The sequence below is a fragment of the Emydura macquarii genome, unplaced genomic scaffold (genome assembly GCF_026122565.2).
Source record: "Emydura macquarii macquarii isolate MOO-44397 ecotype Brisbane River unplaced genomic scaffold, CSIRO-AGI_Emac_v2 contig_2422, whole genome shotgun sequence".
Lineage (NCBI taxonomy): Eukaryota > Metazoa > Chordata > Testudines > Chelidae > Emydura > Emydura macquarii.
Window position 1 is genome coordinate 6,188,820 of NW_027132559.1, and position 19,398 is coordinate 6,208,217.

At 41.5% G+C, this 19,398-nt stretch overlaps 1 protein-coding gene across 1 annotated transcript in view; it reads right to left on the reverse strand.

Moving 5' to 3' along the window:
* STT3B (STT3 oligosaccharyltransferase complex catalytic subunit B) overlaps positions 1 to 10,596 on the reverse strand; it is a 75,694-nt gene extending 65,098 nt beyond the window's left edge. Inside the window, exon 1 of the mRNA XM_067561845.1 lies at positions 10,005 to 10,596. Coding sequence (XP_067417946.1) covers positions 10,005 to 10,288 — 284 coding nt within the window. The 5' untranslated portion in view covers positions 10,289 to 10,596. The remainder of the gene's footprint in view (positions 1 to 10,004) is intronic.
* Positions 10,597 to 19,398: the final 8,802 nt, after the last annotated feature.

A 19,398-nucleotide genomic window follows, 5' to 3' on the forward strand; every position in this document is an offset into this window, starting at 1 on the left:
AGTGAAGATCACTATTCGGCATTGCCTTGCCACAAGCACGGACAGGGCTTGAAACTCAGAGCACAACATATCTCCAGTACCAGGAATGGTACCCAAACTGGGTGCTGTAACCACATAAAACAGAAATATTTAAAACAAAACAAAACTAACTACTAAGCTACACTAGCTATATGTAGTACTATTTACACCTATCAAGTAAAGACTTGCAGAAACAAGGTTGGGGAGGTCCAACAACCATCCCAGATGGTCGGAAGGAATTGATGGGGGTCTGGAGCAGCTCTGCCCTTTATGCCACCCCAGTGTGTGCAAGACAACAGAGCGGTTGGGCCACAAAACTCTCTGACAACTATGCATTGGAGTTTACAAACACCCACAGTGGAATGGATATGTGCAATCACTCAAAGAATTGCAAAATACATTAAAGCTGAAATGGCATAACTATTCTAAAAAAAAACCCCTAGATTTTAACTAGTAAATACTAAGAAAAACAATACCTTTAGGAATAGCATATTACTAATGGGAAGCTGCTGAAGGAACCCAATGGGATGTAGTACAACCGAAGGCTGTTGCTGTTGCTCCATATATGGCTTCAGGCCCAAACATTTAACACTACAAGGGAGTAACAACATGGGCCCAACAGTCAAATCTTTATAAAAGGTTCCAGCAATGACATGGACTGCACCAACACACCAAGAATGTGCATCTGTGTCAGCAACACTGCAAGAATAATAAATAATAGTTCCCTGTTCTCTTCAGGAGTCCATCTCCTTCCATTTTTAAATTTTAACTCAGCTGGGCTTTCAAAATTGCTTATAACCAGTATGCTGCACCTGCCCTAAATTTTTGCACCTTTTATTGAAGTTAAATGAGACCTTAGTCAGAACAAAATCAGAAATTTAAGCCACTACAAAAGGTATATACTACTGAACCCTATGGCCTATAATTTCAATAAAAAAAATGTATGTAGACATCACAAATGTACAATGATAAAATATGACTATTAAGTTCTCTTATGGGAATACATATTCTACAGTGAATTGCAATGACCGCAATATTGTGCATTTAACAAAAACTGGGTCCATATATAGTGTTATAAAACATTTTTAGCATATTATTTGTCATGAAGATCATAGAAAGTTACACGTTAATGTTCCTGTCTCTGCAGGGTGGAATTTTAAAAGCACCTAAGTGACTTAGTACCACGAAAAATCAATTGGACTTGTGAACTAAAGTCATTTAGATATTTTTTAAAAGTCCATTCATAATGTTTAAAAGTGACCCAAAACATTTTGAGAGGGTGGGGCTAAGTGTTAAAATAAGCTAAGAATACATGAGTATACATTAAAAGGGAAGCCAATAAAGAGGATGCTCAGCCATTGCGGTGTCTCTCTCTCTCTCTGGCCCAATGAAAATTCATTTATACAAAGTGGAACAGCTCCAACAGGAAAGATTGAGACATACCCACTAAATCAGAGTAGCCAATAGTTTGGTGCTTATGGCACTAAAATTGAAAGAGCCCTCCCTCCTAAAACACTTTAAAACACTCTGTAAAATGATACTAATAAATCCTGCACTTAATCCACTGCAAAACTGTATTTTTAGATAGTAACTCAGAATATCATTTGATGTCATACTTTTTGTGGGGAGAGGGAGGTAAGAGGTTGGGGGACATGCTTCATAAAAACATGGATTCAATACTGGAGGACACCAACTAAGCAATACTCTGCCAAGCCAGGCTTACCTTACTGTAAAGCAAAGAATCACCAATCCCCACCTCTTTTTGCTCCACTCACCCCCCCAAATTCAGCTTTCAGTTACATGTATACAATCCATATGGAGACAAAGAAAGCAGAATTTGGACTAGATATTTATTATTGGTGATAAGGCCCAATCTAGAAAGGATGTTGTGTTATTTTAAGAACACAGAGATTGAGTTTTCTTGGATGGTACTTATTAAAAAAACAAAAAACCTATCCTTTATCAGATTTTTCCCCACCCTCCATTTGTAGGAGTTAAATATCACAAACTGTTTATCAAATACCATTCAATTTTTTAAAATACACTTAACTCCTTTATCCTCACAAAATAACTTACATTAGATGAAGTATTGTACTCAACCAATTCACAAGGTTTTATCTATCAATGATATCTATAAAAGATAATTTTTAATCTATGAAAGATAAATCTGATATCAGCTATATTGCAGACCCAAAAGTTTTTAAAAAATGTTTCATTAAACAAACTTTCAACTAAAGATGGAAGATATTCCACTTGAAGACAAGTGACAAGTAATTAAAGCAAATTAAATACAATACCTTGTTTCTGAACTACGGTAACTGAATACTCAATGGTGTGTAGTACATAAATATTATTTTATTACAATATTCACAAACCAGTCCACCTTTAAATAATTTTCAAGGCACAACTAAAATATCAATGGTAAATAATGGATCTCAGCAAAATATGGAGGGGAAAAAAAAAACTTATTTACTATTAACTCCAGTATTGCCACTTCATATTCAGGCTTTTGGGATGCACCTGAAGACTTAAGTACTGCTCATTGATAATTTTCTGGTTAGATGTCATGAGTGCCCTTTTGTAACTTAATCATTCAAGGATGTGGCCACCAACTGCCTAGATATTAGTAGCTTCCTTGAATGGTCAGATTTCAATACACTAGAACTATGAGGAAGAGGGGGAAAGTGGTCAGGTAGCCTGAATTGAAGGTAGCCTCTGAATATTCCTATATTTTGGAAATTAGCTACCAATACAACATCCCAGAAAAATGAGCAAAGGAGTTCTAGTTAAATAAAGCCTGTGGAATTTCTCTACTTAAGCCACCATTCACTCTCGATACCAATTGTCTTTTTGATCCAGTGACACAACATTGATAGCTCTCTTTGTCAAGAGGAATTTGATAGGATTTCCTGCAGCATCTCCTTTTTTGGGGTGGGATGTGATGTGTATGCGCGCGGGCACACGTGGAGGGATGTAAATCCAGGGCAAGGGCTGTCTGTAAGCCAGTGCTGAAGACTGTGATAGTCTTGCAGAAAACCACCGGTGAATGGGCCAGGTCACAAGACATAATGATACCCAAAAATTACTGTTCTCTCTTCTATGAATACAAGAAGGGAACATCAGGAGGCCTCAGTACAGAGTCACCTGGAGTCAGGGGTCTTGTCCTGGTGCCTTGGTCTCTTACACAGAGGCTTCACCACATCTGATAAGCTGGAGTTCAGTACCACCTAATTCAAACAGTTGAAACTTGGCACAGCCCTCAACTCCAATGGTGATGGATCTTCAATAGGAAAGCTGACCCACTTGGCTTAATAGGGGTGGAGGAAACCTGCCCTGGTTTGGGAAAACCTAACACTGAGGCACATTTACAGGTTTTAGCTTTGCAAGTTTACACTTCAAAGCACTCTGGCGTGGTCTCGTACCAGACTTACAGGAATTTCCTAGTTGGGCTTGAAAGCTATGCCCACATTCTTTCCAGTGGATGGGTGACCCCTAGTGCACCACAGTAAAATTTAAGGCAGAAGACAATATGGCCAACCATCCTAGACAAAGTTTTGCTGAACTAACATGTTTAAAGCTGCGACGCAGCCCCTCTTTCTCTATTTAAGATATCCTTGAAAGAAACAGCAGATTTCAGGCTGACAAATAGTCAATGCAGGCTGACACAAACAGTCTTCTGATCTCAAGAACATGGTGCAAGAGCTAAGCATGGAGAATGATACTGTGTTGAAGCACTGATGCACTGGCGTGTCACTAAAGTGTTCTAGAAAGGACATCCTAATGTAGACACAGCAAAGGTGCTGGAACATGGCTTTCTATAAAAAAATTTCTGCTCAAAATTAATTTATGCCGTATGTTACAGGATTCCTCTCAGCAAAGATAGAGCTCAGCTTTCTTTACAAAAAAAAGAATGCAAATTAATTTTCATTGCTTCAACTTAGACAACCAACTCAAAACCAAAAACTCAACAGCCACTGAAGAGGTTTAGCTAGAGCAGAAAAGTAAGGTTATCACAAAAGTTCTCAGAATAACAAGACCAAAAGTAAAATGAGACTGATCCCAACAATCACCACAAATTAAGTTGCTGGTAAGTAAACTCTGTTTGAGGGTAGCCTCTGAATATTCCTATATTATATATCCAAATTAAGTGAAAATGTTTAATGGAATTTCTTTATTGTCAAAACTTCGTTTTCTACCTGGCAACTGAAATATTAAAAACCATTAAAAGGTAAAATGGATCATAAAACATATGTAGCATCTTTTCAAATACTACTTCAAGCATTTGACACAGATGAATTGTGCTAGTCACTTGCATAACATACGGTAGTCAAAGTACCATAGGAAGATTAATAAAACTTTTTGAACAGTTCATGAACTGCATTAGTTTTTACACTTATTGTTCTACAGTTTAGGAGACAAGAGAGCCACCCATTGGCTTCCACTGCTGACAACCCCTCTCCTGCCCTCCAAACCACAAAACTACAGATCCAATGTCTTTTCAGCCATTTCACTTTCTGAATGGGGAAAAAATTGGCTATAGCATGAAGATAGTGCAGTGTTGATAAAGGAATTTTCAAGTACTTTCTTTGTTAAGTATATGAGATTTGTAAATATCTTTTTAATAAATAAGAATAGTAAAACATTATTTTAAGATATTTTTCCCCAAGAGTGTTAAAAAAATAAATTCCAGCATGCAATGAATTTTAATATTACATTTTAGAACAGATTTGACATAAAGGAAGCAAATTCAAGGTATATAGTAAAACTAAAGAAAGAAACCTGAAAGAGTAATGGTAACTGTATCAAGAGAGGTATTACTGATCATTAAGGATACGATTCTATCCTGGAGGTAATTGATTCCATGACTTTCCGGGACATCTGTGACTTCTTCTGGGCCAGACTGGAGCAGCGGCTGCTGGAGCAGTGCCGGATTGGGTCAGCACCCATGAGTTGGAGTAACTGCAAGCCCCAGCAACACTGTTTGTCCCCCCAACCCCAGGGTATTTTTAGTAAAAGTCAGACAGGTCGTGGGGCTTCCATGATTTTTTTGTTTATTGCCCATCTTCTGTTGATGACTTCTACTAAAAATACTTGTGGCAGAATCTTAACTTTACTGATCATTTGTCCTAAATATTCCAATTCAACATACTTCAATTCAGGAAACATGCAATGTTATTTTTCCAACTTGTCAGTAAGGGTATATAGATGTTCCATTCAATGTGTGGCCTCCCCAGTCAGTCACATGTATCCTTGAAGAAATACTCTTCTCGATATCTGGGTTTCTTCTTCAATGTCTGCCAATCATTGGAAAGTGAAGATCAGAATATGAAACGCCTCCCTAAACCTGTGTCCACACAAAAGTATACTTCTTACGATATAAAGCAATAGTTATTTGTTGTTTATTATGTATTATATACATTACAAAAACAAAGATCGCAAAGTCATGCACTCAAAATTTAAGAAATGCCAAAACTGAGGTTGCTCATACAATATAATTAATTACATAATCACCATATTGTTTTTTCCACAAGACCCCTTCCCCATTTACCATACAGCTTAGATGGTGCCCAATGAATGAAACAGGGGTATTGTAAACAAGGCTGAAGTTCACAAGTCCTACCTCATGCATTGCAGAAGGTGTAAGGTATATAGCTAACATGGCAGGGAACCGCAGAAAAAGAAAGGGGGTGTAGAGTTGTGTAATTTCCTGTTTTTGTTTTGAAAAGTGAAGAAAAATCAAATAAAAGAAACGTTAGCATGTACAACAATTCCTGCCTAGGTTGTCAGCTGTGTACGAACCCAGTTTTATGTTGCACTGTTGAAACCTATCACTTGAGCTAAAGTAGTAATTCCATTAGCTGACAACAATAGAAGGCTTTATCTTGCCAGGACCAATCACTACAGGGAAATGCATACCACATACAGAAGCAGCCCCTGTTTCCAGACAGCAAACCCAAACATGTAATTTGGCAGATTATCCCATATGCCACACTGCTTCTCAGACAGAGACTTGGGTCTCCTATATTTAAGACCTGGATTCTACTCCCACCTCTGTTAAGGGTGACCTTTAGCAAATATTCAGTTACCCTTCTGTAAAATGGAGGACTGATACTTTCCTCTTTACGCGGGTATAATTATGTATCCTTGCTTAATAATAAGGGCTGTGAAGTGCACAGAATTCTTAATATCAGCCACAAGAAGAGGGGGAACTAGAATTAATGGCCCTCTGACTCCCTGACTAGTGTGCCTTTTCCTCTGCCAATGGATATTTTAACAGGGAAAGCAGCAGCAGGCAAAGTAAAAAAGCTAATCTATTTCATCCACATCCACGTCTTTAAGTTCAATTCTGTGTGGCTGCTTCAGAATGGTGCAGGTGGCTCAGTGAGGCCTGGGAGCATGTGCAATGTGGCTGGAAATGCTAGCAACAGTGTATTAAATCGGAGGACAAGCATCTCCTGGGAAGGTCAAGGTTTCAGTCCTGTCTTTGTTATAATCATTAATTACCTGGAAGAGTGAATAATGCCACTACTGAAATCCACAGATGAAACTAAACCGGGAAGAGTTATAAAAACCAGTAAGGCACAGAATTACAACAAAAAGAGCTAAAGAGATTAGAGTATTAACAAAAGTGGTAGTCCTACTATTTTTCAGAAGTGCCAAATAGCACAACTAATCATAACACCAGATTCACACACATCAAACACAAACAGCTAAATGAAGTCCCACTCCTGAAAATGACTCTCCTGCAAAACAGACACCGGGGGCTGTGCAACCACATAAAGGCAGTTGCAAGATTGGGGTTTAAGACATTAACTATTAAAATAAGGGCATAGAATGATTTACTTAGGAAGAAAAATCAAGAGCTAAATATCTGTGTGTTCAATTCAGAAAAAGTATATACAATCTCCTCCCCCCTCATCCAGAGTTCCATATGCCTGTACCTGAAAATTAAAAATACAAAAAAAAGGAAAGGTGGCAGCTCTCCATACCACGATGCAACAACAAAAATTCCCAAACATAAGAAAACATATGGCATCATTGCTATGCTACTATAAGCTTATAGACACAGACTATGCAACAGAACGGTTTTTTCCCATTGCTGTAGGATCTCTGCTTCCGTGAGTGATGGTAACTAAGTCAAGAGAAGCATTCTTCCACTGACCTAGCTGCATCTACACCAGGGTTAGGTCAGCATAGCTACAGTGCCCTAGGGTGTGGATTTTTCACGTATCTGAGCAGCATAGCTATGTCAACCTAAGCTTTAAATGTAGACCAGGCCTCAGATAATACTCAACATTCCTCTTACTCTTACAACTACCAGCCAGCAGCTCCCTCTGCTGGTTATGGGATAAGTAAGTGACAATATATTAATAGCATACAAATAGTTGAAGAACATTTAGGGTGCTTCAAGGCACTGTAACCAAGTTTGATACAAGTTTGATTAGGGGATGGGGTGCCAAAGCCACAGCAGAGCTGTTCCACCAGTGAAGACCAGGAGCATGTCCTGAAGAGAAACCCAGCTCACTGCCACCAGCCACTAGAAAAGAGGAATGTACTGAGATTTTTACCTGGGGGTGGGTTTCTGGACTCTGCTTATAGATTCTTTCAGACCAGTCTTTTAATAGTAGGAGTCTTATAAATTTGACATTCCACTCCTATCTCTCTACTCAAATGGAGGCGCAGCTCTGTCTCCTATTCTCACCAAGACTGCTCCAATGGAGAAGGGACTCCTCTACTTTACCCTTCTTCCAGATCTGCCATCATTTAGGTTCTCCCCATTAAACAGCTCTAGTGCCCACTGCTACGACTTCTGGCATGCAGCATCATGACATTGACATGATTCTCAACATTTTCACTGTTCCCCCAAGACTTGCCATACGAAACTTGCTGGGTTTTAACAACTTTATTCTACAGATGATTGGCAAAGCTACATGCAGCAGCAGATGCACTGAAGCTATCCATTTGCAGAGTCAGGAAAATAACCACATTTGACATACTGTTCACAAGCAGTGTTACCTTTGCTGCCCTAAGGGCTAGAAATTTAATTGTTTAAAAAAAATTTTTTTTTTTTAAATTGATGCTATGTCACCTAATTCACCACAGCACCATTTCCAGTCATCTGAGGAAAACAGTTCTTGATAAATAAGAATGAAAAAAAATTAAGGGACAATATAGGTCCTAATGCCAGGAAAAACTTCCTGACAACAAAAACTATTGCAGTTGGAAAATATTCCAAAGTGTAAGTTCCTTTACCTAAATTTAGAACAGAAAAGCATAAAAAAATTATACAGGAGACAATTCCTAAAGTGGCAGAAGATGCACTAAAGAAATGTAATAAACCCCTTAATCTCTAATTTCTATTGTTAGATTTGCACTTCAATTTCACTTATTCACATTTACACAATAAAACACTCTTATAATGGGCCAATGCTTGAACTTCCGAATATCCTTCACTTTTGCTTTTTTTAGTACAGAATTTGCATTAAAATGACTTAACATGACGCTTAAGAACAAAGTTTAACATCAGCTTTACTTCTCTGGACACTATCTCTGCCCTCACATATCATAATTTGCAAACTAAAGAAATAAAAGTTGCACTGAAACTGAACTGTGCAAACTGAAATGTACAATATGTATTTTAGTAAAGCATTAACATTTTTCTAGATTTTATAGAATCAACAAAAAATGTATTGCAAAAGTATTGCAAAACATAGAAGAGCATGCCTTTCCCTAAAAATGATCAACAATAAGAGATATCAGACTTAAAATTTTGGATTGTTTAAATAAATAAAAAAAAAGGAGAGTTGAATGAATAAGGCAGAAATATCTTACTTCAAGATCTAAATACATTGGCCCCTTGCTAGGATGGTCTCAACTAACACTAGATATGTTTCATTGTCACACTCTCCAAACAAAATTTCCACACACTCTGCTGTCTTTTTCTTAGACAAACCTTACTGCAAGGACTAGAACAGAAACAAAGTGCAGCATTTCTTGATCTTTTGCATAACATGGTTCCATTGCCTCCAATGCACAAGAATCCAGCTTACATACAAATGAAAACAATCTTTAGAAAAATCAAGATGTTTGGGAAACAGTAAGAGAATTCAGGCTAAAAGAAGGCACTTTGAAATATCTGGCTGTAAATCAGTGCCACCCATTTTATTGTAATCCCACAAGTCAGTTATGAAGATTACTTCCTGCAGTGCATTCCTTACCCTCTTCCCTCCCTGGCCAAAAAGGAATCCAATGAAAGAATACCATGAAGCGCTGCAGCACATCTGGAGACCGACATTGTGATAGAAGGACTTGATATGAAATCCTAGTTCCTTTTTGGTTGATCTTCATTTCACCAAGCACTTACTTATTTCATCCTTCATACGGATTTCCGTTTCTCCGGCGTAACCCAACAGCCCACCTGCCTGCTGTTCCCCCAACTTTCCGGATACCTCCCCTCGCCACCGAAGCTGTATTTTGTACCAACACTCCTAGCTGCAGCATGCAAAATTCAGCTCCAAAAGGGAGCACAGGAAGGAGAAAGGCAAAGCAACAAGGCTGCTTTATTTTTTAACACCTCTCTTCCGATCACACCGATTTCCCAGAGCTCGCACAGATCCACAACTTCGGCGCCGTACTCTCCCTCTCCGTGCCCTGCCTCCGGGTGCCCCTCACGCTGCCTCCCAGCGCCTCCCGGCTCGGCCCACGGCCCCCTTCGCCTCGCGTGTTGCAGCCCCCGATGCCCCTTCGCCTCGCGGCTCCCGCCCGCTCTCCCACCCCCAGCCCCGGCAGCGGAAGGACCAGGCGCGGCTCAAGTTGGCGAAGCGGGCCGGTGCCCGGCAGGATTTGGCCGTTCGCCGCCTCCGCAGCTCAGAGTCAGGACACCGGGGGAAGGACCCGGCGCGTCCTCATCGCCCGGCTCCAGGGGCAGCGCCGGGATCAGCCCCGACACCCCCCCCACACACCCCCGGTCAGCGGCGGCGACTCACCAGGGGTCGAACTCGTGGATGATGCTCTCGAAGCGGATGACGGCGAAGAGCCGGGAGCTGAAGCCGGCCAGCCAGGCCAGGAAGAGGATAGTGAAGGAGAGCAGCGACTGCCAGCCCGCCGGCTGCGACAGGCCCCCCGACAGGCCGCCTCCACCCGCCGGGGGGCCGCCGGCAGCCGCCGCGGAGGAGCCGCTGCCCGCCCCGGCCCGGCTGTTCCCCAGCGCCAACGGGCCGGCGGAGTTGGCGGGTTTGTGCCTGTGGTCGGCGGCCGAGTGCTCCGCCATGTTGTACCCCGGGCTCCTCGCAGACTCGCCGCCTGGCGCGCGGGGAGGGAGGGAGGCAGGAGGCGGGGGAAGGAGCGGAGGGGGAGGGGCGCCCGCTCGCGGCTCCCTCAGCGCTACGGCGGGGGGGGGCTGGGGCTGCCTCACGGGCTCCCCACGGCCGTCGTCGCCGAGCCGAGCCGGGGTCTGCCTCCAGACGCAACCGTCAACATCCCAGGGCGGCGCGAGGCAGAGAGAGAAGCAGTCAGGGCGACGCGCGCGCGAGCTGCCTGGGGGAAGGGAGGGGGGTGCGAGGAGCGGAAAGGAGGGGCCAGCGACTGAGAGAGGGAGGGAGGAGGAGGAGCTAGCGAGGGGCGGTGACTAAAGAGAGGCTGTTGCGCCGCTGCGTGCGTGCGTGCGGGGAGGGGGGCGGCGAAGCGCGCGAGGCAGGGGGAAACGGGGGAACGCCGCGCGCTAGTTAGCCCCGGGAGGAAACTGTACGAAGGAAGGGATGACGTGGGAGATAGTGAAACTACTCCGAGGCTGGGGCGCGAGACTACCAGGGCCTAGTGCCGCGGGCGAATCAGAATTGGTGCGAGGCTAAATGAATGGGAGTCTTGTCACCCAGGCCAGCGTTCCCCCGCCCCTGGGGGGGAGGGAGGAGCTAGCAGAGGGGGAGGAGGGAAAGGCCGAAGGAGGAGGTCCGAGGAACCAATCCCCGCCTTACCCTCTCAATCCGGAACTGCCTGTCAACCTGTCACAGAGCGACAGGTACTTCCCTGGTGCAGGGACAGGCTCATGCTCTCAGCCAATTAGAGCAGGCGTGGCGGGGGGAAGCGGCGGCTTTACCGACCTCGACCCCCTTGGAAAAGAGGACAGAGCGCTGTGGAGGAATGTGATTGGCAGTTGTTTCCACCAATTGTATTAAGGCGGGGGGGGGGGGGGGGGGGGGGGGGGGGGGGGGGGGGACGCGTCGTTTTGATGTCACGTGAGATAAATGAGGCCGGGAGGTGGGCGTTGCCGGCCGTGATGATCTCGTTCACTGCTGAGGCTGCCTGCTGGGGGCGGGTGCAGCAGCGCCTGGGGGTCCCCGCTTTAAATCCCGCAGCAAAGGGAAGCGTGGCATGCTGGGAGTTGTAGTCTCCGCTGGCTGCGCTTTGAGGGGCCCCCCTCCCCGCCTCAGGCAGGGCTGTGCGGGGAGCTGCCGGGCTCTGTCGTCTGCCCGCTGGCTGGCTTCGCCCGTGCCCTGCTTGGCCTAGGTACCGAGGCCGGGCCTGCCCTGCCCGGCTGCAGGGAGCGAGGCTGCGGCTGTTGAGACGTGTCAGGGAGGTCGGGCGAGGCTGGCTCAGCCGGGCGCCTTCCCTGCTGGTCACCAGCGTGGCAGGAGCAGCCGGGCGTTGCTTCCCCATTTGCCTGGGGTTAGGGCCCGGCTCCGAAAGTGAACGGTGTCTGCTGGGGCCTATGATAGCGGCGCACTACCTGCCTCTCCGGCTGGCGGCACCAGCTCGTCAGGCCACGTCTGTCTCCACTGGGCAGCTGGGAGGCCTGACCTCCTGTAGGAGGAGGATTGGAGAGAATAACTTTCCCAGGCCCAGCCTCACCTGCCTGGAGCCTTGTGTTGTGTATTCTCTCCCCAGGGGGAGAAGCAAGTCAGTGGTGTGTCGTGTTGTGGTGGGGCTTGGGGAGGGGGGGATCTGTTTCCTAAACACTGTAAAGTGTTCCCATCTATTGTCACTGGCTAGTAATATTTAGTGTTTTTCTTGCAGTCCCATTTTTTGGAGCCACATGACTGCCTGGGAAGCTCCGCTTTCATTTAAAAAAAGTTTATAACAGAGAGAAGCTTGGAGGCAAATTAAAAAACAAAACAAACCAACTTCTATTTTTAAATTTTCATTAACATTGGGGGGGGGGGGGGGGGGCCTGACTCATGATGTTTTGAGCACTTGAGGTTGCCAGTTCTGCTACCAACTATATAACCAGCCCTGCTGCTGGGATTCTAATCAAGGAAATGTAAGCTGAGGTAGATTCCCTTTATATGAAATGTTGTGTTAGAGTAGGAGCTGTCCAGGAAAATGCATGGTGCTTCTGCACTGCTGAATACTTGTACCACTAACTCATCATGTGGCCTTCCCTTAGGTGTAATTTTCCACAACGGTCACTCAAGTTTTTGGTGCCTCAATTTTGGGCATTCAGTTTGAGACACAAAAGGCCTGATTTCCCAGGTAATGAGTATTTGCTGCTCCTATTTCAGTTACTTACTTCATTGGGAGTTATTTGTGCTCAGCACTTCTGAAAATAAGACCCTAGCAATTCCAAATTGTATGCTCAGAATTAGTTTTTGCCTTGTCTGTCTGTTTCCCCAGCTGTTAAGAGAATAATAATTTCTTTTGTAGATAGTTTGAAATCCTTGGCTAAAAGATGCCATGTAAGTGGAAGGCAGTATTGTTGTCTAGGAGGGACTTTTGATTATTTTAACTCAATATTTAATTTATTTTGCTATGGTGCTTGGTAGCAGTAAAGAAGATGAGCATATAGTAAGTAGCATCCTGATCTTGACAAAAACCTCTGTCCCCATCAGAACATGAGACTTTATATAATTTGTATAACGAACCGAATAATTACTACTGTACAAGTACCACAAAAAATATAATATAAAATACATAAATAACTTATAAAATAAGAGACCTTCCTGCAGGCTTGTATGCAGAGGCACAAGTGCCCACCCACGTGGATCTCAGTGCAACTCAGCCATAGTTATTTTACTATTTGATAGATGATTCTTTATATAGCATAAATAAGTATCCAACCTGTTGTCAACCTCCTCTCATCTGTCATCTCATGTGCCCTGCTTGTTCCAGAAGGAGAGTGACTTTAAAAGCTACTTTAAAATTAGTCCTAAATGGGAGGAGTTTCCACTTCAAATAGCCATTAGGTCTGTACAACTTAAAGCTGTGTGTATTTATTTTTTAAAATGATCTCTTAGATTTTTAGGAGCAACAGCATGGCAATCTAGAGTAGGCGTTTTTTAGACTAAGGTCCAGGAAAACTGAGAAAACTCTACAAGATCCAGTGCTGCCAAACATGCATTCTTTAAAATGTAACTTTTGAATATAATAAATGTACTTTGCTAGTGTTGTTCTAATAGGCCAATAATATGTCTGAGGGAAATGAAGTTAAACACTTTCAATGCCCCTGTTCCGATGTTCCCTCCTAAATTATTTTTTTATAAGTTGACCAACTGGCAATTCAAGTGAAGAATTTTTTACATTGGTTCATGAGAAAAGTGCAAATGTATCTAAAAGTTTGCCACTATCAAACTTCTGATGTGGACTGATTTTTATTTCTGAACCAGGGTCATTCCATTCTTTGACTGGGATGATTTGCTATTAAAAATTAGGATCCAATCTTTTGATGGCTGTGCTTCCTGGCAGTGAGGCACTAGAGCTATTGCTTTAAAGGATTGATGATGTATACAGGAGTTCTTCACCCTCAACCTCCTCCTCAAACTGGAGAGTTTGAGAAAAGATTCCATAGACAGAAATCAGCCTGGAAAAATACACAAAGAAACTTGGTTTACACAGCTTTTGTATCGATTTAATTATTTTGGTGAGGCATGTGATTTTTTTTTTTAACCAAAATAATTAGTTTGATAAAAATCCTAATATACTGCCATTAACTTATTCCTTTAAACTTATGAAGGAATTATTATTATTAAGCAAAAACAATGAGTCCTGTAGCACCTTTCAGACTAACAAATTTCTGCGGGCATAAGCTTTTGTGGGCTGCAACCCACTTCATCAGATGCATGACGAAATGGGTTGCAGCCCACGAAAAGCTTATGCCCGCAGAAATTTGTTAGTCTTTAAGGTGCTACAGAACTCTCGTTGTTTTTGCTGTATACAGGCTAACACGGCTACCCCTCTGGAACTTTTCATTATAAATATGCTGTTACTGGTATTCCTTAATAACTGTATTAATTGCAGCCACCCTAGTGGGGGTTGTACCACTTTAACTATACCAGTATCATTAAAGCTGTACAATTTTTGCATGTAGATAAGCCCAGAGAACTTGATTCATTTGAATGCTGACAAAAGGTAGAGTGTCTTCTCATCCCTGGTAATAAATTATGTTGTTCTCTGTTTCAAACAATTCAGAAAGCTGGACCTTTGAATTCCTCAGAACTCAGTCAAAGAATTTCAATGGTAATAAAAGCATATTTCTATTAAAAGCTGTCTTTGGTGTCTGTAAATATGTACTTAGATTGCTCTGTTGAAATTGTAGCATGAAATAAGGATAGTAGTCTTCATAGTAAAATAGATCAAACAAATATGATTCCGTGAGTCTTCATCTCCATAGGAATTAGGAATGGAAAATACCTCTCCTCTGCCAGTGCAGTTTACAGTTCTCCAATAGAGAACATAATACAGCTCTCCAGTAGAGGGTATATATCTTGGTGGGAGAGAGACTGATTTACTTTTGTCATCATGTAAGCACCAAAGATAGTACCTTCTCTTACCTCCATCCTTCTATCTCTTTCCAAATCCTTACCTTGGGTATTGTGGATATTCTTGTTTTTTAGTAGATCTGCACTAAAGATCAAGGACCACTGGTTCTTTGCCTAATGACCATTTATGTTTTCTCATGCAGAAGAGTAATCTTCTGTTCTGAGGATTCAGAAGAATACCCAAATACCTCCATTCCCTGAAGAAAAGTTAATTTTTGGGTGGTTTTTAAAATCTTCACATTTCCTTAAGGGTGAAGTTATCGTATGTTGATGGCTGTATTAGGTAACGAATGTTGCAGTTGGTGATATGGTATGGCATAGTTGTTAAAATTGGAGAATCTTAAAGTTATTTCTGTAAACAGTCAGGAAAATGTAAAATCAGAACTCATTCTCCAGCTGATCTACAGTACGTCTTTGACATTAAACTCACTGGTGACTAATGGCAAACAAAATTTGTCTTAGAGAAATTGGACAAGCAAGCATACCTTTGCACTTTTAATTAATAATTCATCACAATCAAAAGAAAAAAACAAATTAGGCTGTTTAGAGGAGGAGAAGGTGCTGTAGTCTAGTAAGCTTATATGGTCAAAGAGCAGTTCTGGTTTGATGTGGATGAGCTGGTCATTTTTAAACAGACATCTAAATTCCTTGTTGTCCTGTAAGAGAAGACTTCAGTAGTCTTACACTTCAAGACATCTCTTTTACAGGTGACTAGAGCAACTGCTGTAACAACACGTTGTACGCAGAAAAAAAGTATAGGGTACTGAATATTATGGTGCTGCATAAATGAGTTTAGCAAAAGGGACTGATGCCATGGTGATGAGCTCAGTTAAGTAAATAGATAAAAAAAATTATTTAAATGTATAGCACTATTTAAACCACAAAAAATGTAAAACTTGAAATTCCCAGGGAAAATTATGTGCAACAGTAGAATGCACTGAAAAAAAAAAGAAACCCTATGTATTAGGCTTTATCTACACACCCAAACTGCATCCGTTTAACTGAAATTGATTTTTAAATATACTTCATCTGGTGCCATCCTATGCAGATACATTTCAATCCAAACTAAATTGATATGTCATTTGTAAAAATTGTTACAAAGATTGTCAATGAAGGAGTTTGCAGAAGTTTTTAAATTTGTTTTAGTTAAACTGGTGCAATTTTTGTCTTTAGACAAGGCATAAATCTACCATTATGTCTAACAGCAACATTTTGACTCAAATCTCATTGCCAGTAACTTTCTACCATAACTTTCCTTTTCCCAACTCTAGAATTAAGAGTTGTAAAATGTAGAAAATAAGTTGTCAAAAAAAGTAAACTTCAAAATCCTACCCACTGCAATCTCGTTTCCAGTAAAATGTCCCATGTCTTTATTTCTTACTTTCCTCTTTCTGTCTGCATTTTTCCTCCCCCCACTTTAGTTTCTTTCATCTCTCCTTTCTACACTTTCTCTTCCAGTGTCTTTTACTTTTTACTGAAAATGTAACTTTTTTTTAAACAACCTTGAACAGAGTTGCATTTTGTGTGTCCTCTTTTCCATTGACACTTATCTCTCCACTTTTTCTTTTGCTACAATTCCATTGTTCCTCTCCTACTCCTTCTTTCTTTTTTCCTGTGTGGTTCTCCTAGCAGCCTCCTCTTTCCTACCAGTTAGCAAGTGTGGTTCCCCCTCTCCACCCTCCAAGAGGCTAAAGGACTGCCCTAATATTCACTCCACCCCATCTCCCATGGGCTTTGCAGTTGCGGGGAATCACCAGGGCATAAGGAAGCCTTGGCCACATCCTCTCCTGTCCCCAGCTAGCGTCTGAGTAAGGCTAACCAGAAAACAAGAATGCCATTTCCTGAAAAATTGAGGTTTTGGGGTTTTTGTTCTGATGCAGAATGAACCTGAGACCTTCTGAAACTTTTCACAAAAATGAGAGAGAGAGAGAGAGAGAGCCTCTCCTAAATGGCCAATAAGCCAGTGATTTGGGTGCTCCTCTAAGATGTAGGAGACCCTTCAAGTCCCTGCTTTTCAACAACTTTTGATGAAACTGATAAGTTTCTGTGAAAAATTGTGGTTTAGATGAGTCAACAATTACCAACAAAAACATTTAGTCAAAAAATTCCTGACCACTTCTACCTCTGACATGGCCCATGTGTTTCCGGGTATTCTGTGGGATTCACCCAGATGTGGGCCTTATATTTGCCCTATCACTCCTTTATGCCAGCTCTGCCAATGCAAAGGTATTCTCTCTCTCTCTTCCTTAGTTTCTCCAACCATGTTACTGCTTTGGTTTTTCTCTTTTTGCAATAGTCCCCTTCCCTGCCAGAATGACCAAGGTAAGTGCTCTCACTGGGCAGGTTTTAAAAAAAAAAAAAAAAAAAAAAGATTCCCTTCGCAACATGTATATGCACTAGGGCCCCTTACACTTGCAAACCTCTGGGGTACCTGTCTTGGAAAGCTGTGATAGCTTGTCATCTGTATTGTTAGTAAATGGCTTAATCATAACTTGGTTATCATTGCTAAAGGATTTAGAAAAGTGTTACTGCAAAATGTTCATATTGTTTAATATTATTAAGGAAGGGCTTCTTCCGGGTGATCAGCACATAAAAATATGTAAATACCATTTACTTTAGTGATACCTACTAAATAACCATATCAAGCAGGTGAATAGTCATATTTAGTATATAAATAAAATCTTAATGGTTATATTTATTGTTAGGTCCTTTGAAATTATGGTTCCTAGGTTTCCATTCATGCACCATGTTATGACATCAAAGCGGCCAAGGAATTCTGAAGGATTAAGATCACCTAGGGGGAAATGGAGTAAGATAATTTATTAAAAATAGATGGGTTCTGATACTGCCCATTTGAAATTAATAGGCGTTTTGCCATAAATTCCAGTGGGAGCAGGATCAGGCCTTTGGTGCAGGAACTGTACCATATTACAGTGGTTTTCTGTGGTGGCTGTGACTCCTCAGCATGCACTCTGTTATGATATCAGAAGAACAGTGCCTGGCAAGTTTTGTGTTCTTGAAAAGGACGGGGGAATTAAGGCCTGATCCAAAGCTTGTTGAAGCCAGTGGGAGACTTTTCATTGACTTCAATGGGCTTTGGATCAAGCCTTCTGTTATTTAAAGACTGAATGTGCTTTCCATTCCCTAAGCCTAATTAAGAGGGACATTCCTCACAATTGTTGAAGTACATGGATTTTTTTTTTTATTTGCGGGTCACCTTTAAAATACGGACATATTTGATCAAAGTCCAACAATTGTGAATTTATTTTGGCTGATAAATTTTGACAGGTTGTTTAGCTCAGGAAAGTACTACCATAGTAATAAAAGATATTGTCTTCAGTGCATTAACTAATTCAGGTGGAAAAATTCTGAAGATCATGTAATGTAATGTCAGCAAAGAATTCCCCGTGCTTGAAAAATTACCTTTCCAAGCTCTCTGCAGCTTTGTCCTTAAGCAGAGTTGTAGCCTAAAAATGCCTATCCTTGAAGAAAGAGGTTATTTTACACAGTATTGTCTTCAGAATATTTCTGTTACTAGTAACTCAGACTGTATAGTCTCATCTTTCTTTGTATTTTCTAAGTTCCTTTCTGGTATTTTACTAAGCAGCTGCTGCACAGAACTAATCAACTAACCATCAGAATTGCAAAAGAATTTCTTATGTAATTTTGTCATGGAGTGACCCTACAAAGAAACACAATGCAATATAAAACAAGAGTTTATGGGCAATTGGAGGGTGATGTAATTTCATCCTTTTGTCACAAATAGATCTGAATTGTCACTCTTGAATTCATTCAAGTATCATTCTTGAAGTATCAATCCATAGCATTCTTGAATTCAGCAATGACTTTAAAGTAAGTTAATGTGAATTTTCTGGACACTGCAATGGCATCAACTGATTTTAGGGGCTCATGGTGCAAAGACTCCGTTACATCATGACAGTTACTCAGGGCCATATAATGACTTCAGTCTACTCATGGAGTGAAGGCAGTATATGGCTCTAAAATATTCTGCAATGCCTGATAAATGGCTCCTTAATTTAAACCTCAGGAGTCTCTTATATTATTCATTTTAGACCCCAAAATTACAGGTATTTGACATAAACCTGCTGACATCTCAACTTTTATTGTTGTAAATTATTTATCTCAGAAAAGCTGAATCTTTGTTATAAAAAGTCTTAAATTAATCCCACAATGTTTAAAGCATGGTGCTGTATTTGTCGTCTTGTGTCCTTTTTGGGGGGTAGGTTTGTTTTATATTTGAGCCTTGAGAGATTGAGGTTCATACCAATAAATGCCAATTACTTTTTTAAACTCTTTTTGAAAACTCATCTAATACCTCACATCAGTTTACCAAAAAGTCTCATTCCCAAAAGAAAACAGCCACTCAATTTGGAGAGATGGAAAAAGTTATGCTTTTTCTGGTGGGGCTTATAATTATAACCAGATTCAGAGACACTGTTGCACAAATAAGAACATGGCTAAAGGACAGATTCTAAAGCTAAAGCAGTTAAGCCACTATACAAGCAACGGAGAGAGAGACAGAGAGGCATCAGTCATATGATATGACTTTTTGGGTAGTTTATTTTCCTTCCCTGGTGTGGCAATCAGGCAGTGTGAGGTGGAGGTTCAC